This window comes from Leptonychotes weddellii, chromosome 7 (genome assembly GCF_054177405.1).
Source record: "Leptonychotes weddellii isolate Sample4059 chromosome 7, ASM5417740v2, whole genome shotgun sequence".
Taxonomy (NCBI): domain Eukaryota; kingdom Metazoa; phylum Chordata; class Mammalia; order Carnivora; family Phocidae; genus Leptonychotes; species Leptonychotes weddellii.
In genome coordinates, this window is record NC_138375.1 from 78,375,776 (window position 1) to 78,398,528 (window position 22,753).

Sequence of the window (22,753 nt, forward strand, 5' to 3'; positions counted from 1 at the left end):
TGGTATTTGGCTAAGGTACTAAGGAGGTGAGAGAATAAAACATCAATGTTTTAACAATCCCAAGTGACTTTATTTGCCCATTACAATTAGAAACTTTATGTGAGTTTCTACTTTAAGTCCAGTAGATTGCTGTTTTAACGTGGACTTTTTTTGTTTTCCATTTAGAATGTTTAAAGTTTCCCAGAAGCTAATTTCAACTAATAATTCACATATGATTGACACACTGAACTAACAATGGTCTTCACACCCACCTTGAATAATCTGAGGAGGTATTGAAAGTGATGTTTTTCCTGAGAAAGTCATGTTGCAAAATGGCACAAGACATAAATTTTCTCCAATCCTTCCCTCCAGAATACAAGATGGGAAAATCAGGTTATAATATAGTTTGTGAGGAAAACATGCTTGTTTTTCAAAACTTTGTTTTCAATCACTTATGAAGTTACCATTTTTTAGAGGGTGAGAACCAAATTTAAATTAAGTGATCATTTCTATAAGGTATGAATGAATACACATGGCAAATTTTGGTTGGTGTGTAAGCAATTTTTATAGAAAATAGTTTACAGGTGGAGAAACTAAGGCACAGGAAACTTAACCAAGCTCATTTTCAAGGTTGAGTCTATAGTAAAGGTAGAAACAGAATCTAGGGCTTTGATTCTCAAGGTTAGAAGGTAATGGGTAATATCTTCCCCAAAGGGAAAAATTATCGTCTTTATTCTTTTTGGTAGGGAATATTAAGAAATCATTTAAAAATATACAATACGAATTCCCTTGAAAATCTTTGGCATTTGTGTGTCTTTGGAGCCTGGGGGTTTTAGGTATTTTCCTGCCAAAATATAAAACGGCATGGGAGCTAGTTTTTAATCAAAACAAAAAAGATTAATCCTAATTTTAAAAGGACCTGAGTTTTATTCTACATTGTTATATAAATCAATTGGATAACTATGAGTCCTGTGAAATTTAACAACGGCCACTACACCAAACAGATTTCATACACATGCATTCTGCAGTGAGATTTATGACTAGAACTTTACACTTTCGTAAAGTACAAAATTAGATATCTAATTTTTCATAAGCCCAACTATTCAAAGATATCAAACTTAACTACAGTGAGATGATTATATGTTAAGTGGCATTGAGTTGGCTCCAAATTCATGTATTTTTAGTATTCATCCCAGGTTTTTGTACAGCCTGAGATGTGAGCTGGGAAATTCATACAATTCAGAATGAGGCATTTTTCCCTGGGTGTTTTTGATCACAAAACTTCCAATCTCATAAAATATGCAATTGTAAGAGCTCAGGTAGGTTTTTGCAGTCATTCATAATGCAGCACAGAACATACCATGCGAAAGTAAAAGATAAAATTATTTTCAAGTTTGTTTCTAAAGTGCTCTTTGTGCAGTATTATTATATCAACTTTCAGATTATAGAAATCCACTATAATGACTAGTAATAGTTTTACAACAGATCGAGTTCAACAAGAGTAATTTGTTCAAGTATGAATACATAGATTAAAAAATGCAAAAACTCTAGGCACATTGAAATCCAAATGATACAAGAAAAATCCACTTGAATACATAAGACAGATGACAGGGGTGTTGAAAAGGAATGTCAGAGTATCAGAGACTGATTGGTAAGGTAACTAGTATGTAAACTCAAAGTGGTTCTGAATATTTTGACAGCAAGTATTTGTCCAACAAAACAGGAACAAAAATACAATATTCCTTATCAGAAATAGAAAACAAGTCTGTCCAAATGTTCAGAAGTGGTATCATAAAGATATTTTGGGAGAAATTTCATAGCTAATAGGTTGCTTCATCCATGTTGTCGTCACTATCTGCACCAAAATCATCTCCATCTTCAAAGTATGAATTAATGTAGTCATTTTCCTAAGTGAAATGATATATTCCTCAGTAAACATTAAAATGAATGAGTAGTAAGATCATTATTAAAAAATATAATCTAGGCTGTCTCTTTAAGTGTATAAATATCAAGTAATAAGAAAACATAGCAGGCTTTTGAAAAGTCTCTATTTCATCTGATTAAAAAATACATTGGTTTTCATTCCCATCTACCTGTGCTGCTTTCCACAAGGCCATCACCTCCTACTATTTTCAGGCACCAACTCGTTAAGAGAAAATGAAGGAATGTCCATGACACCTTAGTAGAATGATCCATCGAATTCATTACACCTTAGTAGGATGATACATGGTCTAGTGAGCTAAACCACTAAACACTCCAAACAAATGTACAGACACTCAAGAAACAAAGCCAATTTACATTAACATTCATTAAACTACACCAGAACTGAGGTTTTCAGTCACGATGTGTAACTGAGCAGAAGTAGAGGGATTTTTGCTTCCTGTCAAAAAACAGGCCTCAAGATACCAAATCTCCTTGAGGTTAAGAGGAATTAAGCTCCTGGGAACATTTCAATTATCAAGACTGGGGAAGATTTATCCATGTAAATAATTCCTGATATTTCTGTGCTTTCTATCAAAAATTCAAAAATCCATTTTGGATATGGAATAAAGGAATTTATGCACGTTATTAACTAATTGCAGTGTATGGGCTGTATTTGAATTTTGATTGGAATGAACAATAAAATTTTGAGACAATTAAAAATATTTGAATATTGGCTTAATATTTAATATTAAGAAATTATATTTATGTTAGGTGTAATAATAATATTGTGATGTTAAAGAGCCCTTATTTTTTAGTACATACTGAAATATTTATGGATGAAATGATACAATGCCTGGGGTTTGCTTTATAATAATCCAAGGTGGATGGGAAATGGAAGTGGGGGGATAGGAATGGATTGGGTGAATAAATGAGTGGTTGAAAGATTGGCTATAAATTGATGATTGTTAAAACTGGGTGATAAGTTCATGGGTGTTTATTTTACTTGTCACTAGATTTTTGTACTTCATTGAAATCCACCATAAAAAAATTAATCTCTACATCTCCACTCTCTATAGCAGGAGTTACGACAGAGTAAGAAGTAGAGACTATTCTCAAAAGAAGGTCACCTGGATATCAGCTTTTTTAGTATCTTTTTTTTTTTTTTAAAGATTTTATTTATTTGACAGAGAGAGACACAGCGAGAGAGGGAACACAAGCAGGAGGAGTGGGAGAAGGAGAAGCAGGCTTCCTGCGGAGCAGGGAGCCCGATACGGGGCTCGATCCCAGGACCCTGGGATCATGACCTGAGCCGAAGGCAGCCGTTTAACGACTGAGCCACCCAGGTGCCCCACTTTTTTAGTATCTTAATGGCGGGATTTTTTTTTAACATATAAATTTATATAAATAATGCAAGATAACTTGTATTGTTCAGGTATAGATTTCCTTACTTTGTCTTCCCTAACACTGTAAGTTTTTGTATCCAGTAAGTTTCCATAGCATCCCCAGGAAGATGGCCTGGTTTCTCTGGTGCCAAGAAATCCAGTAACGTCTGGAAGCCTGGCTGAAGCCTCGGGGCTAGTGTACAGGGGAGGGGTGCATGGGTGAGAGTTCAAATGAGACCACCTTGTAAAAGAGTTGGAAGGGATACTTCACTATTTCAAATCAAAACATCTGCAACTTATGCTTTGCTTTAGACACGAACACTTCCAAGTACATTCAGTGATTCACCTTAGGTAATTTTGTGATGTTAATAATCTTGATACACGTACAAAGTGAGAACTTGTTGAAACTGATGGCTTAAATGGTTCTTGGCTTTCACTTGTTTTTTCTTTAATTACAATATTCAAAAGACCGAAGGAAGAAAAAGTCTGCGTTTCTTTAATTTTACAAAGAGGTGCTACCTAGATAATTTGCTCCATTTATTCTTCAAAAATAATGCTTATCAAATCCTCAATATGTCAAGTTAATTAACAGGATTTTTTCATTAATTAATTGCTAAAAAGAGCCAAGAGTATGACTTTAAATCTAGAAAGTCTTTAACTGAGTTCCCCTCTTCATCCCTCACCCAGACTCATACTCAAAACATGTATCCTTTCTCTACTAAAGTGAAAAGTTGTTTTTTTTTTTTTTACTGTATTTATATAAACTGTGTTTAGTACTCTGCTAAAGCCTCACACAGAATTCTGAAATTATTAGAATCCTGATGTTTGTCATTCTTACTAGGGATGATCGTAATTTCAACAGAGCTCACCTCAAGCAGATTTTATAAAGAGAGCATTCCAAAAGCTAATCTTGTCTAGAAAACAGGCCACTACCCACTCAAAGATAATAGCACGCTACAATCCCCAAGACCAGTTGTGACAACCAAAAATGTCTCCAGATATTAGCAAATATAACTTGGAGGGCAAAATCACCACTGGCTGAGAACCACTGGTTCATAGCAACAAGCTTTCAAACATGATTTAACCATGGTTCCTTCTAATCCAAGCAACTGAGCTTTCTAAAATACAAATATGTTAAAACTACTCCACTGCTTTAACCCTTCAAAGGCTACCCGCAGCACTCAGGAAGAAGTAATATTGCTCAGCCTGGTATTTAAGACCCTATATATTTGTCTCTTCAGCTTCATCTCTCCACGTACCCCCCTATTACACTCTGATCCAGCCATATTGACTTGTCAGTTACACTATTAAGCTACACTCTCATCATGTGCAAGCCTTCTCCACCCTCTTTCCTCTATCTCCAAGTCCCCTCCAGTCCATTGCTCATCTTGATCTGATTAAGTCTTCAGATTGTCTTCTTTGAGATATCTTCTTTCACATCACTAAAATGGAGTTTGGTGCCCCCCTTACGTACCCCTATGGCATTCTGTACTATATTACACCATAGCATTATTCAGTGTATTGCAACTGTCTCCCCTCTTGTGTGTTTCCCCACTACACCAATATCCTTGATGAGAGAACTGTATCTTCTCTTGATACTCCCCTTGCCTAGTACAATTCCAAGCATATGCGTGGTGTACAATTACTATACAGTGAATGAAAAAAAAAATAAGGAGTTAAAGGTATTTCTAGGGCAACTAAAATTTTGGATAGGGATGCAGTCAGGGAGATTGTAGAGAGAAAAGGAAATCCAAGGGAAGAAATCTGAAGAATACTGACATTTAAATATTAGAAAGAAGAGAACTCAAAAGAGACCATGAAAAGCTATCAGAAATAGGAGAAAAACAAGAAGGGTTGTGTCACAAAAACCAAGAAAAGCAACAACATTTGCCTATGTCCTGGCATATAGTTGATGCCATAATTGCCTTAAGTTGTTGAATTTATTTTATTTATTATTTATTTTTTTATTTTTTAAAGATTTTATTTATTTATTTGAGAGAGAGAATGAGATAGAGAGCATGAGGGGGGCAGGGTCAGAGGGAGAAGCAGACTCCCTGCCGAGCAGGGAGCCCGATGCGGGACTCGATCCAGGGACTCCAGGATCATGACCTGAGCCGAAGGCAGTCGCTTAACCCACTGAGCCACCCAGGCGCCCAAGTTGTTGAATTTAAATAAAGGAAATATTTTAACAATGAAGCTGTGAGCAGTGTTAAATGTTGCAGAAAAGTGAAATAAGGCCTCAAATTAATCTATTGGTGAACGTGGTGGCAATAGTTTCAATTGCACATAGGTGGCAATCAGATGAAAAGAACTAAAGGGTGGAGGGGGGTGGGGGGGGGGGCGTGTGAAGCAAAGCCGGCTAAACAGCTTTCCAGGAGACAGCTGGACACTTCGAAGGGATGTGGGGAGCATACTTTACAATGAGAGATGAACATGTTTTAATGCATGAGTGGAACAGAAGAGTAGGAAAAGAGATTGAAAATATGAAAAGGGAAAGGACATAAGGATTACAGACCCCCCAAAGGCAGGACAATTAGCCCCAAATACAGTGAAGCCTATTTCTTCCACTGGAAAAAAAAAAAAAAAAGGAGGAGGAGGAAAGACATTTCGTTTGAAGGCAGAGGACATGAAATTAAGGGAGTTTCTTCTTGATGGCTTCATTTTCTGTATGAAGGGGTTATCATCTGCTAAGAGTAAAAGGAAAGGGAGTCAAGGAGAGGGACTAAGAAGAAAAGAGATGACCTAAAATAATTGCTGTGGACAGAGGACATGGTAAGGAGGAACACAGAGACCACGTTGCCAGCAAAAAGGGGCTGGTGACTGTTGCTTCAGTGGCATCAGTTTCTGAAAAGCTCAACAGGTGGCTTGGAGGGAAAAGGGGAGAGAGTGGAACTGATCGAAGGTTACCTTGATCTTAAATGTGTGCGGGGAGGACAAGGGACAAGGGCAATGGCAAGAAAGCAGTCAAAGGGTGAGCAAGGGTCTAGGCCCCTTAGGGAAGGAGATTAAGACAGGGAACCAGTAAAGGAGAAATAGAGAATCAGGGGTTTGGCAGTCTCAATCACGTCAGAGTGCAGGGATAAAAAAAGTGAATGATCTGGAAAGAAAGTTGGACACAACGTGGTATTTTTAATTTTAAAATGTTTAAAAGTTATCTGGAAGAATAAAGAATACTCAGGAAAATCCTTCCCTAGAAATAACAAATAATCAGAAGCTTCTATTAAAGGGAACAGCAGAGTGATGGTTCAAAACCAGGTCCCAGAAATACATCTAAGTAGAAGTGGAAATCTAATAGCTGATACAGGGGAATTGCAGATCAATGAAGAAAGCAAATTATTTAATAAACGAGGTTAGCAGCTGGCTAACCATTTGGAAATAGATAAAAACGGATCCATACCTCTCTCTTTACACCAATATAAATTCCAAAGCAATCCAAAATTTAATGTAAACGAGTTAAAGCATATAATAAAGACTTCATAGTTATACCAGTTTCAGGTAAAGAAAATATTCAGCATCCTGTGGGAAGCTGAACTGGAGTGAAGACAAAGTTTACTTCCATGGAGAAGAAACTCCCAGCATAGGGTTACTGCATGAGGTGTCTACTAAGTCCCAAAGATGCTGTGACCAACAAAGTTACCCTGCTCAAAAACACCCTGATTGGCTCTAGCTTATTTTGAAAGGCACCATGTTTCTAGAAGTTAGAAATCCCAAATTCAAACCACTAAGTCCTAACTCAGTCAGATACTGGAGGTTAGATCCTAACTGTTCTCTGGCAGTGTCCACATGCACTTTGGGATTTGAAATATGATGGTATGGCAGGGATTTCCTCTTCAGACCCTAAATGACTAAGTCCTTAATTACAGTAATGGCAGATTTAAAATTTTATGTAGATAAATCTTAAACTAATCTGATCAATTTGCTTCACTTGTGGACTTCCACTTACAAAGTTGTCTATCAAGTTACTCTTACCTCCTAGATTCAGTTTGGTATCATCTCAATGCTATAATAATTCTCCTGACACTAAGGAACTGATACCAGTGATAATGATATATCCCAACTTGGTTTTGGTTTGTTATTTTAATTATATAGCATATATCTGATTACTTATTAGATAATCCTTAAACTTAGTAACTTTATTACCTCTTCTTGCTCTTCTTCATCATATTCCTCTTGTTCTGCAGCATCATCGTCCTCCTCCTCATCGCCTTCTTTACTTTTCTCTTTGCTTCCTTCTTTCTCTTCATTTTCCTCATCTGATTTTTCACCATCACCTCTCTTTTCCAATTCCTGGTATAAATGAACTTCATTAATTTAAATGGAAACCACTAGACTTTGACCTCCCTGCTTAGCTTCAAGAAAACACAATTACCATTCACCTTATTCTAATCCTCCAGGCCACTACCTAGGAAACTGTGAGTTCACTCAACAAAGGAGGAACTCTCTGTCCTGTCATTATACTAGTATTTTCATTGATTTTGTTACTTCATAACTGGGTCTCAGGGATGGCTCGGTATCAGCTCTAAGCACAATGCTTTATTTTTATGGTTTGTATCCTACCTCCTTCTAAAATACTGAGTTGATTCAGTTCATAGACGGAAACTTTCAGAATGCTATTTTGTTATCTCTCCAACATAAAAGGAGAAAAAAGAATGTAATGGTAACATTTCAAAAATGTCTATGTTGTATTTATTTATTTATTTTTAAAGTAAGCTCTATGCCCAATATGGGACTTGAACTCACCACCCTGACATCATGAGTCGCATGCTCTACCAACTGAGCCAGCCAGGTGTCCCTATGTTAATACTCATAATTAAAGCACAGGATCACTTTAGCTAAGATATGATTATTCTTAAACGATAATCAGAACATTAATTCATATGGCTGCAAATGCTCCAACCTATTATATTTGCTTTGTAGATTACATATAGAGAGAAAACACATTTTGTATTTGGAGTGACTACAATTTAGCTATTCCTTTACTGGCTCTTAAGTATTTATTTTTATTTATTTTTTTCCCCCATTTTTTTTAATGTTATGTTAATCACCATACATTACATCATTAGTTTTTGATGTAGTGTTCCATGATTCATTGTTTGTGTATAACACCCAGTGCTCCATGCAGTACGTGCCCTCTTTAATACCCATCACCAGGCTAACCCAACCCCCGACCCCCTCCCCTCTAGAACCCTCAGTCTGTTTCTCAGAGCCCATAGTCTCTCATGGTTCGTCTCCCCCTCCGATTAAAATCCCTTTAATTATATTCAAGTTTGAATTTAAGGAAATCAAAGGCAATAAAAACACTACATCAGATTCAATTTCTAATCAAAATTCAAATTCTGGGGTGCCTGGGTGGCTCAGTTGGTTAAGCGTCTGCCTTCGGCTCAGATCATGATCCCAGAGTCTTGGGATTGAGCCCCGCATTGGGCTCCCTGCTCAGCAGGAAGCCTGCTTCTCCCTCTCCCTCCGCAGCTCCCCCTGCTTGTGCTCTCTCTCTTTCTGTCAAATAAACAAATAAAATCTTAAAAAAAAAATTCAAATTCCACCTTTTTTTTACCTCATCCCACTGAGGCAGAACAAATAAAACCAAGGTAATAGACATAAGATGATTTATCCTCACACTGACCCATGTTGCCTTATATGAGTTATTACTATAATATAACGAGTGCAAATTTTTCCAATTGACAATCCCTTTGGAAAATTGCAAGTAAACAAAGTAGTGTTTATCAATCTTCTGAAGTGTCTATAAACACACACACACACACCCACATATAATGATGCTATGTTGACATTAACATGGAGTTTTTTCTTTTCTACTTTAATCAAATTGCAGTAAAGAGGCTTACAACCCATAAATTTTGTGTAGTTAAAAGGGAATTGCAGTGCTATACTTACTAAACTCTGTGCAGGGTATATACTATATCTGAAAAATCCTGCTATTAGCTATTATTTCATAAGCAATAAACATATTTAAACCAACTATGGAACATGTTTTCAAAATATAAAAACCATTCACTGCTCTGTAGGACTAGGAAAGTCTTTATATCCATTACTGTAACCTTGAATATTTTTTAAAAAGTAACAACTTTATTTGTATCACATAGACCTAAATCAAGCCCATAAAATACTTAAATCGGTTACCTATAGTAGATTTATGCAATTAAAAAAAATGATCACAGAGCCACACACATTGTCTCATTACTTTTTTCTTTTTGCGCTAAGCTACTAGTTTTGGTTTGTCTACTTACTAGTCTCCATTTTCTCCTCTGTGAGATTTAACTATTTACTACTACCTTACAGATTTGTTTTAAGAATAATGTGATTAACACGATGTGAAAACACTTTGCAAACAGTTAAGTTATAGAGAGGGAATAGTTCTTCCAGTTTAAATAATATGCAGCTAACCTATAGAAAGAGCTTCCTGTAAGTCAAGCAGACATAGGCTCAAATATTAGTTTACTGCTGTCTGATTATTCACACATTAATCATGAGATTTGACTGTTACTTCCTCTCCATCCACAGAAGTTTTATTATAATAAAACTTACAACTACTTTTGGTGAAGAAATGAACAATAACTGAGACATCCAGAAGCTAATTTTGCTCTTTAACTGAGAGATAATAAAGCGAACTCATTTAGAGTTCCAGATTTAAAACTTCAATTTTAACAATGTGCAAAATGAAAAAGGTGTTTAAATGTAGAAAATCGGGAAACACAATTTGTTCTGATGAGAAACCATATTCTGATCAATCTTCCTTATAGCATATGTCATCTTAGCAACCTCTTTCCAGGAAGCTTAAGAAGAGTCAGAATCTGTGTTCAATCAATACAAGTTGGCTAGTTCTGCAACCCCATCCATCATCCCACCACAGTTAAACTGACAGTTATCACTATTCCTTCAATATCCTCCTGGCATTATTTTCAGATATGTTATCTCCAGCTCAAGTACCAGCCAAAAAATAAAATAACAAAAATATGAGTTTCTGTTATCACATGGCAATGCCAACTTGACCAGGCAAGTAAAAATTTTAAAGCCTTGACCTCCTTATCTGTAAGTAAGGAAAAATATTACCCATCTCTCTTTGCTGTTATGAAGTCTTCAGGACATAATGTATGTAAATAGCTTTCATCGAAGAGCCTGGTACATAGTAAGTTCTCAATAAGTGCTAGCTGTTATCATTATCATCGTTATCATTACCATCAAGGCAAGGTAACATATGCATGGACAGTGGGAATAAATTGGCATAACTTCCGTGGAGAGTGATCTGTCAATATCTATCCATATTATCTAATACATATAACAACTGACCCAAGAAATCCACTTCAAGAAATCTACTCTATAGGTGTAAAATGGCATACTTAATATGAATTCACTCCAGCACTGTTTATAATAGCAAAATTCTAGATGAAACATTAGGTCCATCAATAGGGTACTGGTTAAATAAATTATGGTTCATTCTTAAAGTGCAGCCAAAAAAGGAAAAAAAGAAAAAAAAAAGAATGAGGCAAACTCTATAGACTGACATAGAGCCATCTCCATTGATTATAAGTGATAAAATGAAAATGCAGAAGAATGTAATATGCTAGCTTTTGTCATTAAAAAGAAAAAAACCTGTTATTTGTTATGCATAAAATATTTCTGAAAGATCTAGCTATAAGAAACTGGTAATGCTGGTTGTCTACAAGAGGGAAACTGGATGGTTAGGGAGAGGGATGGGAGGGCAAATTTTTAGTTTATTAACATTTTGGATTTTTTATCTTTCTATTTTTGAAATATTAAAAACAATGAAGGTATAAAAGTAGTTCTGTAAGATGTGCTTTTTTCTCAATAGAATCTTCTACACATACCATGAGACAGAAAAAAAAGCACTAAAAAAGCACATGTATAATAATAGGAAAAAAATGAGAGGTTTTTTAAAAGAAATACATTTTTGGTATGTAACTCTTTCGTGTTTCTTTCCCATACATAATTCCAATGTAAGGGGAAAGTAGCGATACATGGAAAAGGAATTAGGTGACAGAGGGTAAGGTAAGTTGACAGGTAAGTGGTGAAGAAGGACAGGATGGAGGTTCTTTATCTCCCAGCCAACAATGTTCAAATCTTTCCAGGTACCCTGTGTGCTGGGCTTGGTTCTGCCAAATCCACATATTATCAAAAGTGAGAGAAGGTGGAAAGACTGAAGAAGGTGAAAGGAGGCATGACGCTTTTTCAGCTTGCTCGTATAGCAAGAAGAAAACCTTACCTCGATTTTTTTCAACACATCTGCAGTATTAGTGAGTGAAGCGCCTTTGCCCGTATCTTTCACCTTTTCGGGTTTGGGGCCTGCTGAAGTAAAACCACTGTTAACACATATTTCTGTAACAGCAACTGTGAATTACATCTTTGCCTTTTCATATGCTGTCTAGTATAGTGATATGTCGTAGCGGGCACTCACATAATTTGCAGACTGAATTGATTTTCTTAAAGAATAACAAAGTAAGTCAGCACACCTCACCAATTTTCCATGATGAGGAGTAAATGATAATCACTTAATAGGATGTTTTCTAACATTGTAACCAGATATCTTACCAGTACTGAAAATCTGTACTGGCAAGTCATGTTATTAAGGCCTAAACTACTAAAATGTTACATCAGGTAGAAGCATCAGAGGACCAGTGGAAGACTCTCACCAATATATCATCTGCATTGGCTTCCTGTTCACTGATCAGTGTACTTTATTTTAACTAGGGCAATTTGACCAGGTTTGGAAAATAAAAAACAAGTGCAGAATAAATATGCATTTGTCATTGGTTAAAGAAATGAGAAAGGAATTATACTCCTGCAACATAAGCCTCGTCTTTGGAATGAAGATTAAAATGGTTCAACTAATCACACCCATTATATGAATCTGAAAACTCAAAGCAATATAAATAAAAGGTTTTAATGGCTTTGGGATTTTTTTTTAAGCCATATATAAAATAATGCATTTGAGGCTATTCTACAACTGCAGGGAACGGAGAATTATTTCACATATAGATCCAGCCAGTCAGTTACCAAGGCACTATGATATGCTACAAAATTGCCCCATTGTGATCAAAAAGTACAATAGTCCTTTCCCAAAATCAAACTAAATACCTAGAAATTACTTGGTAACAGAGGAAAATATGACTCAGAAAGATGTAATTTTGTTAAAGATTAACATTTAACCTACAGAAGAGGAAATTTCTAGATTGTGGTGGATGACCCATAACTGACAGAATTACAATTTACTGTGTTATACCAAATTGCCCCCCAGGGAGTCACTGAGCTCAGAACCCCAACATATATATTTGTGAAGTTTTGCTCAGGAAAAAAGTAACATATTTAATAATGGGTAACTTTCTCTGCTCCCCTTGAGGGTAAAGACTGTTTAATTTGAACTGTAGCACATAAAATGTAGTATCATATATTAACTAGATCTCAATATATATTATAATATGGATGCCAGAAAACATCAGCTAAGAATGTAATTTACTCACACATGAAGTCTTTTTCTCTAAGAATCTTTTGTTGAATTATTTAAGTTTCCTAACACAAAAGTCTGTTAAATGGGTATTATAGAACATAGTCAGGTAAATAAACTTATTAGAAACTACTCATCTCTTGGGGCGCCTGGGTGGCTCAGTTGGTTAAGCAGCTAACTTGATTTCAGCTCAGATCATGATTTCAGGGTACTGGGATTGAGCCCCATGTCAGACTCCACACTCAGCAGGAAGTCGGCTTCAGGATTCTCTCTTTTCCTCTGCCCCTCACCCCAGCTTGCTCTCTCTCTCGCTCTCAAATAAATAAATCTTAAAAATAAAAAAAATAATGGGGCACCTGGGTGGCTCAATTGTTAAGCATCTGCCTTCGGCTCAGGTCATGATCCCAGGGTCCTGGGATGGAGCCCCGCATTGGGCTCCCTGCTCCATGGGAAGCCTGCTTCTCCCTCTCCCCCTCCCCCTGCTTGTGTTCCCTCTCTCGCTGTGTCTCTCTGTCAAATAAATAAATAAAATCTTTTAAAAAAATAAAATTAAAAATTAAAAAATTAAAAAAATAAAAATAAAAAGCTACTGATCTTTTAACTAAGAAAGTCAGTTGCCAAAAGGCCCCTAAGCATCTTTTGCAACTTATCAATCTGGTTTTACATAATCACAAATTCTATTATGTGTAACTGGGAGAGAAGTGTCAAATTACCAGAATTTGTTGGGATGCTTGGGTGGCTCAGTCGGTTGAGTGTCCGACTCTTGGTTTTGACCTGGTTGTGAGACAGAGCCCAGAGTTGGGTTCCGCGCTCAGCGGGAAGTCTGCTTAAAATACTCTCCCTCTCCTTCTCCGTCTGTCTCTCCGCCCACTCACCAGGTCTCTTACTCTCTCTCTAAAAAAAAAAAATCTTCAAAAAAAATTACCAAAATTTGTTAATACTGTTTTAACCCCAAAACATGCATTATCTTCCCCATCTTTGGCCAAATACATACATATATTTGAAAAATTTTTTGGTTTCTTTCAATACCTGCCAATAGCTGGTTCTTCAAAAAGCAAACTTTTTCAGCCTTTGGCTCTTTGGGTACTGTTTACTTTCATGTAAATCAGTGGAGATCATTTTAATAAAAGAGAGAGTATAAGTTTATCAGGAATAAAACACAAAAATTATACAATATGCAAAAAAAAAAAAAAGCTTGGAGTGGAAACAGAAAGTTTTGTGGTGGTTGTTTTATTTTTTAACAAATGGAAATTCTGACACATTGGACGTTCTTACTAATAATCAATGTGTATATATAGTCCCAGGGATGAGCAGTCAGTGGGACGTATTTGAAAATAATAATTTTTCCAAATCAGATACATTCTTTTTGGCTCTTTAAAGTCTGCTACAAATTTGTGATCCACCAGGACATGACCAGTATCATTAATGCACATTATTATACTGTAAAAATAATATATTTGCCCGATAAAAGCCAAAGGTATAAAGACAGCAGATAAACTATTATATCTCAACATACAATATTTTGGGTTTTTTAAAATATAATATTTTGTACTCAAGCAAGCTAAATATTCTTATAAATTGTAGTTCTGAGATGAAACAAAATAAAAATATTAATTTATATATATGTTAGAACTTACCAAATTATATATTCATATATACAAGTTAGGACATGTATATTTATATATGTCAAATATATGCATTTTATTATATGTCAAAGTTAACTCAATAAAGGTATTAAAAAGGGGAGGGGATCTCTTTCAGAAAACAGGAGATGAAGCAATACTTCCTAACTCATTCTACGAGGCCAACATTACCCTCACCAAAACCTGACAAATATTACAAGAAAGGAAACAGAAAACCAATATCTCTCATGAACATATATGCAAAAATCTTCAACAAAGTATTTCCAAATCCAATCCCACAATGTATAGAAAGAATAATAAATACATCACGACTAAGTAGGACTTAGCACAGGTATGTAAGGATGGTTCAACCTTCCAAAATCAAACACCCATTCATGACTAAAAACTCTTAGTAAACAAGGAGCAGAGGGGAATTTCCTAAACTTGATAAAGAATAGCTATAAAAAACTCCATAGCTACATCATACTTAAGGGTGAAAAGTTTGACACTAAGATTAGGAACAAGGCAAGAAAGTTCTCTCTTACCACTGCTTTCAACAGATTGGGAAGGAAGAAATAAAACTGTCTTCATTCACAGATGACATGATCATCTATGCAGAAAATCTGAAAGAATGAGCCAAAAATTCTGGAAACTAATAAGTGATTATAGCAGGGTTGCAGGATACAAGGTTAATACACAAAGGTCAATTTTTGGCTGAAAGAATGAGCCAAAACCTCTGGAAGCTAATAAGTGATTATAGAAGGGTTGAGGATACAAGGTTAATACACAAAAGTCAACATATATTTCTTATATGCCAACAATGTACAGGTGGAAGTTGAAATTAAAAATCTAATACTATTTACATTAGCACCCCCCAAAATAAAATACTTAGATATAAATCTAACAAAGTATGTATACAGTCTATATGAAGAAAACCACAAAACTCTGAAGAATGAAGTCAAAGGACTAAATAAATGGAGAGATATTCCATGTTCATGGATAGTAAGACTCAGTATTGTCAAGATGATAGTTCTTCCCAACTTCATCTATGGATTCAATGCAATCTCAATCAAAATCCTAGTAAGTTATTTTTCAGTATCAACAAACTGTTTCTAATATTTGTTTGGAGAGGCAAAAGATCCAGAAGAGCCAACACAATATTGAAGGAAAGAACAAAGTTGGAGGACTGACAATACTGGACTTTAAAAACACACTCTAAAGCTATAGTAATCAAGACTGTGTGATAAAGGGGAAAGAATAAACATAGGTCAGTGGAACAGAATAGAGAACCCAGAAATAGACCCACATAAATATAGAAAAAGAAGCAAAGGCAGTGCAATGGAGAAAAGATAGTCTTTTCAACAAATGGTGATGGAACAACTAAACTTCCACATGCACAAAATGAATCTAGGTAGACCTTACACCCTTCACCAAAATTAACTCAAAATGGATCACATTTTGAGTTATGCAAAACACAAAACTAAAAACTATAAAACTATAAAACTCTTAAAAGATAACATAGGAGAAAATCTAGATTACCTCGAGTTTGGTGATGACTTCTTAGATTCAACACCAAAGCTATGATCTATGAAAGACATAACTAATAAGTCAGACTTCATTAAAATTTAAAAATTCTGCCTTGCAAAAGATAATGTCAAGAGACTGAGAAAACAAACCACAGACTGGGAGAAAATATTTGCAAAAGATATATCTGATAAAGGACTGTGTGAAATAATGGGAAAAAATATATATTGGTTTCAGTTTCTGGTTCCTGGCACAGAACTCCTAAAACTCTTATAATATCCTAAGTAATAAGAACACTAGGAGCATGTTTTGTTCTAATATTTAGTCTTTGAAGCTGGTTCCTGACAGAGTTCCTAATCACTTGGAATTTACTGGGTGATAGAAGTGTCTTTTGTTCTAGGGAGGCAACTCTTGGTGGGCTCCTGGATAGCTTCAAGATGGAGGGTGGTCACAAGACAGAACAAACCATGATTAAAAGACTGGAATTTTCAGCTCCATTCCCCATTCCCTGGGAAAGGGGAGAGGGACTGGAGATTGAGTTAATGAGTGATCATACCTATATGATGAAGTCTCTATAAAAATCCCCAAAGTATGGGGATTTGAGGAGTTTCCAGGTTGGTAAGCACATCCACATACTGGGAAGGTGGTGCACCCCAGGTCCACAGGGACAGAAGTTCCTGTGCTGGGAACCCTTCTAGACTTTGCCCTACCTATCTCTTCATCTGATTGGAACACACACATACACAAAAAACATTAAAAAGTGGGCCAAAGACCTTAACAGACATCTTGCCAAACAAGATACACAAATGGCAAGTAAGCATATACAAAGATGCTTCATATCATATGTCACCATGGAAATGCAAATTAAAACAGTAGTGAGATACTATCACACACCTATTAGAATGGCCAAAATCCAGAACACTGACAATACCAAATGCTAGCCAGGATGTGTAAAAACAGGGACTCTCACTGGTTGTTAGTGAGAATGCAAAATGGTGGAGGAACTTTGGAAGACAGTCTGGTGGTTTCTTACAAAACTAAACATATTCTTACCATATAGTCCAGCAATCATCCTCCTTGGTATTTACTCAAAGGAGTTGAAAACTTATGTCCACACAACAATGGATGTTTATAGTAACTTTATTCATAATTTCCAAATCTTGGAAGCAATCAAGATGACCTTCAGTAGGTAAATAGATAAATAAACTGTGGCACAACCAGACAATGGAATATTATTTAGCACTAACAAAAAATGAGCTGTCAAGCCATGAAAAGTCATGGAGGAAACTGAAATGCATATAATTAAGTAAAAGAAGCCAATCTGAAAAGGCTACATGCTGTATGCTTCCAACTATATGGCATTTTGGAAAAGGCAAAGCTATGGAGACAGTCAAAAGATCAGTGGTTGCCAGGGGTAAGGAGGAGGAAGGGATGAAAAGGCAGAGCACAGAGAATTTTTAAAGCAGTGAAAGTACTCTCTATGATAATACAATGGTGGACACATGTCATGTGCATTTGCCAAAACCCACAGAATGTACAATAAGAGTGAATCCTAAAGTAAACTATGGACTCTGTGTAACAGTGATATGTCAAGGTAGGATCATTTATTGTAACAAATGTACCACTCTGGTAGGGGATGTTAATAATGGGGGAGACTATGCATGTGTAGTAGCAGAGAGCATATGAGAAATCTGTACTCATCTGCTCAATTTTCCTGTGACTCTAAAACTGCTGTAAAAATGAAGTCTATTAAAAAGCAAAATGCAAAATACCCATCCTGACAAAAAGAGAGGGGCAACGGGTGGGGGAATTTCTTCTCTCCTCTTAGTTTCTAACCTCATTGTTATTAACCTCTCTAGCTACTTCCCTTTTTTTTAAATTTAAGTAATTAATTAATTTATTTTACAGAGAGTACAAGCAGGGGGAGTGGCAGAGGGAGAGGGAGAAGCAGGGATGCAGGGCTGGGTAACAGGACCCTGGGATCATGACCTGAGCTGAAGACAGATGCCCAACCGACTGAGCGACCCACACGCCTCTGGCTACTTCCCTTTTTCTCTCTTTATTCTTTATATCCAAATTCCCCAAACACTCATTTATGCTAGCTGTCCCCTTTTCCGAAATTCTCATTTACTGTTTAACCTATTCCAATCTGAATTCCACCCTTACAAATCTTTTAGAAAGCTCTCGCTGAGGGGTGACTGGGTGGCTCAGTCAGTTAAGCATCCGACTTTTAATTTCAGCTCAAGTCGTGATCTCAGGGTTGTGAGATTGAGCCCTACATCAGCTCAGGGTCTGCTTGAGTTTCGCTTTCTCCCTCTCCCTCTACCCCCCGCCACATGCTCTAAATAAATAAATAAATGAAATCTTTAAAAAAAGAAAAAAGCTCTCACTGAGGTCAACGATGATCAACATGTCAAAAATTAGTTTGCATTTTCCAATCTTTATCTTACTTGACCTCACAGCAACTTTGTTTAACTTCTTTTAACACTGTTGATCACCTTTTGAAATAGTCTCTACTTCTTTTTTGTTTTTAAAATTTTATTTACTTATTTGACAGAGAGAGAGAGAGAGAAAGCACAAGCAGGGGGAGGAGCAGAAGAAGATGGAGAAGCAGACTCCCCACTGAGCAGGGAGCCTGATATGGAGCTTAATCCCAAGACCCCAGGATCATGACCTGAGCCCATGGCAGACACTTAACTGACTAAGCCACCCAGGTGCCAGGAAATAGTCTCTACTTCTTGCATACTCTCGCTTCTGTAACTCTACCCTCTTGGGTTCTCCTCTCTCCCACCCCTCTCTCTTTCTTTCCATCTCCTTTCTTTGCTGATTAAATCTCCTCTACCAGCCTATTAAATTTTGGCATTCCTCCAAGCTTAGGCTTTCATTTTTTCTAATTCTCTAATTTCTCCCTAGACAATTTCATCCTTCCCTCCTCATAGTTTCAATTATAGTGTCTATGCTGATCACTATCTATTTTGAGGTCCACCCCCCTGTATGCAACAACATCCTTAACATTTCTACTGGTATATTTCAAAGGAACCTTAAAGATCACCTTTAAATTGAACTCATGACTTTCCCCTCACAAACCTGGTCTTTCTCCAATGTTCTTCCCTTGACCACATCTTAGTAAACTCCTACTCATCTTGCAATCTTGACTTCCAGTTCCATGTCCTCAAAGGAACTCCCCTGACCTCCCAATGAGGACACTGTGCTTTTGTTTAATGTTTTTACTCCATTTGACTGTAAGCCCCATTAGGGCAAGGATTATTCCCACTTTGCTCACTGTTTTATTCCTTTTAGCACAGTGTCTGGCAATAGCAGATGCTCAACAACTTTTTACTCAGTGGAATTATGAAAGAACAACACATTGGAACCTTTCACTTTGGTATTTTATGTACAACATAAAGTTCTAATTTAACAGTTCCCAAATTTTACCAGTTCCAAATGTTTTAGTTAAAAACTTAAAATATATGCACAGCAAAGGAAACAGTCAACAAAGCCAAAAGACAACCAATAGAATGGGAGAAGATATTTGCAAATGACATATCAGATAATGGGCTAGTATCCAAAATTTACAAAGAACTTATCAAACTCAACACCATAAGAACAAATAATCCAATCAAAGAAATGGGCAGAAGTCATGAACAGACATTTCTCCAAAGAAGACATCCAAATGGCCAACAGACACATGAAAAAATGCTCAACATCACTCATCGTCAGGGAAATACAAATCAAGACCACAGTGCAGTACCACCTCACACCAGTCAGAATGGCTAAAATGAACAAGTCAGGAAATGACAGATGTTGGCGGGGCTGCGGAGAAAGGGGAACCCTCTTACACTGTTGGTGGGAATGCAAGCTGGTACAGCCACTCTGGAAAACAGTATAGAGGTTCCTCAAAAAGTTGAAAAAAGAGCTACCCTATGACCCAGCCATTGCACTACTGGGTATTTACTCCAAAGATACAAATGTAGGGATCTGAAGGGGCACCTGCACACCAATGTTTATAGCAGCAATGTCCACAATAGCCAAACTATGGAAATAGCTCAGATGTCTGTCGACAGATGAATGGATAAAGATGAATGGATAAATATATGGAATATTATGAAGCCATCAAAAAATGAACGGTTGCCATTTGCAACAACATGGATGGAACTAGAAGGTATAATGCTAAGCAAAATAAGTCAATCAGAGAAAAGCAATTATCATGTGGTCTCACTGATATGTGGAATTTAAGAAACAAAACAGAGAATCATAGGGGAAGAGAGGAAAGATAAAACAAGATGAAATCAGAGAGGGAGACAAACCATAAGAGACTCTTAATCACAGGAAACCGAGGGTTGCTGGAGGAGAGGAGGTTGGGGGATGGGGTAACTGGATGATAGACATTAAGGAGGACACATGATGTAATGAGCACTGGGCATTATGTAAGACTGATGAATCGCTGACCTCTACCTCTGAAACTAATAATACATTATATGTTAATTAATTGAAAAAAATGTTAAAATATAGATAATATAACCATTAAAAAAGTTTCAGATATGCTCAATTTCAAATAAAAAAAATGTCTACATACTTAAAAAGTCTTTCTTGGCACATCAAAATTCCATAATTAAAGAAAAGAAAAACAACTAAACAAAAACAAAACAAAAATCAACAACAAAAAGTTTTAACGAAATAACCAAATGCCAAACACATTTTAAGAAAAAGCATTCAGAACACTGAGTGTAACTTCAGATTGATAATTTCATAATTAGAATTTGAGCAATAACCTTTTTTAACCTGGATTATTACATTAGTCAATGTACCTTTTTTGCACTTCTTCCTTGGCATCATCTCTCTTGGAAGTCTTCTCCAATCTGCGTGTACAAAAGAGAAAAAAAATACAAAAATTGAAATTTACGCTAGGGATTAGTGGCACTCGACTATTTAAAGAACATGACAGGGGGCGCCTGGGTGTCTCAGTCAGTGAAGCATCTGACTTAGGTCATGATGTCAGGGTTCTGGGATAGAACCCTGAGTTGGGCTCCCTGCTCAGCAGGGAGTCTGCTTGTCCCTCTCCCTCTGCTCCTCCCCTTACTCGTATTCTTTCTCTCTCTCTCTCAAATAAATAAATACAATTTTTTTAAAAAAATAAAGGACATGACAGGGGCACCTGGGTGGCACAGTAGGTTAAACATCCAACTCTTGGTTTCAGCTTATGTCATGATCTGAGGGTCATGAGATTGAGCCCCAGATCAGGGCTTAAGATTCTCTCTTCCTCTCCCTCTATCCACCCCCTCTCAAATAAAAAAAATAAATCTTTAAAAAAAATAAAGGACATCACAGTTGCTTCTGCAATGAAAATAATTTCTTAATATCTAACTGTATAGATTAAACCTGGGAATCAAAATATAATTATAATATGTTTTCTCCTATGAAAAAGAGAAAGTTCATTAAAAAAACTTTGGGGGCGTCTGGCTGGTCAGTCAGTAAAGCATGTGACGCTGATCTTGGGGTTGTAAGTTCGAGCCCCACATTGAATGCAGAGATTATTTAAAAAAAAAACTTAAAAAAAAAACCTTTTAAGTAGTGCTATAAAATTTCTACAACATTATTTCAACAGCTACACAGTATTTATCTAATCAATTTTAAATACAGAAATTTTCATCACAAGAAAAATAATGTAAGAAAATTTTTATGAAGAGTTATTCATGATACATTGTTTGATAAAAAAAGTTTCTAAAATAATATGTATATAATCCCATTAAAAAATAAACCTAACATATAAATATCTTTATATATTTAATATTTGTGCAGAGAAACCTCTAGGTTGGGAACAAAATATTATAATAATTCTTTGTGGGTGTTAGGATTAAGTTTTCTATAGTTGATATTTTTCTTTCTTTTTTTTTTTTAAAGATTTTATTTATTTATTTGAGACAGAGAGAATGAGAGACAGAGAGCATGAGAGGGAGGAGGGTCAGAGGGAGAAGCAGACTCCCTGCCGAGCAGGGAGCCTGATGTGGGACTCGATCCCGGGACTCCAGGATCATGACCTGAGCCGAAGGCAGTCGCTTAACCAACTGAGCCACCCAGGCGCCCTATAGTTGATATTTTTCAAAAGTTAAAATATGTGACCATAATCCCAACACATGCAAAATTAAATAAACAATTCTAATAATTATCCAAAAACTTTATAATTAAAAATATAAATAGCTAAGGAAAAGTAAATTCTCTTTAATAAATAATTTTGCCTGGGGGTATCTGGGTGGCTCAGTCACTTGAGTCTCAGACTCTTGGTTTTGGCTCAGGTCATGGGGAGATCGAGCCCTGTGGGGAGTCTGCTTGAGATTCTCTCTCTCCTTCTCCCCTGGCCCCACCCCCTGCATTCTCTTTCAAATAAATAAGTAAATATTTAATTTGCCACTTACTTTTAATTTTCTTAAAGAATTATTTATTTATTTTAGAGAGAGAGCGTACACATGAGCGGAAGGGATTCCTCGCTGAGTGTGGAGCCCTATGCAGGGCTTGATCCCACCCCTGAGATCATGACCTCAGTCAAAACCAAGAGTCGGATGCTCAACTGACTGAGCCACCCAGGGATCCCACTTTCTTTTCTTTTTAAGCACAGAATTAATCAGAAAAATGAAGCAACATGAGAATGGATTAAAAAATACTGCCTGCTAATAAAAACTCAGTATATTTTGTAGAAAGCATTTGTATCTCAAGCTATTTTACCTGAACTAATAAATCTGGCTTTGATTATATTTCTGCTTTTATAAGTGATTCATAGATGATCATGAAAAAGTATGTAAAGAGAATCATTCAGGAGATAAATATTTATGATGTGGCAGATATGAAAG

General features: G+C 36.3%; 1 protein-coding gene across 7 annotated transcripts in view; it reads right to left on the reverse strand.

Moving 5' to 3' along the window:
* Nucleotides 1–1,078: 1,078 nt before the first annotated feature.
* POLR3G (RNA polymerase III subunit G) overlaps nucleotides 1,079–22,753 on the reverse strand; it is a 95,207-nt gene continuing 73,532 nt past the window's right edge. For 6 of the 7 annotated variants that reach the window (XM_081826589.1, XM_081826586.1, XM_081826587.1 and 3 more), the window contains 4 exons: nucleotides 20,717–20,767; nucleotides 11,524–11,606; nucleotides 7,425–7,571; nucleotides 1,079–1,886 (listed from right to left, as the gene is read on the reverse strand). In XM_081826589.1, coding sequence (XP_081682715.1) covers nucleotides 1,800–1,886; nucleotides 7,425–7,571; nucleotides 11,524–11,606; nucleotides 20,717–20,767 — 368 coding nt within the window. In that variant the 3' untranslated portion in view covers nucleotides 1,079–1,799. The remainder of the gene's footprint in view (nucleotides 1,887–7,424; nucleotides 7,572–11,523; nucleotides 11,607–20,716; nucleotides 20,768–22,753) is intronic. The other variant, XM_081826591.1, reaches the window with a different exon arrangement.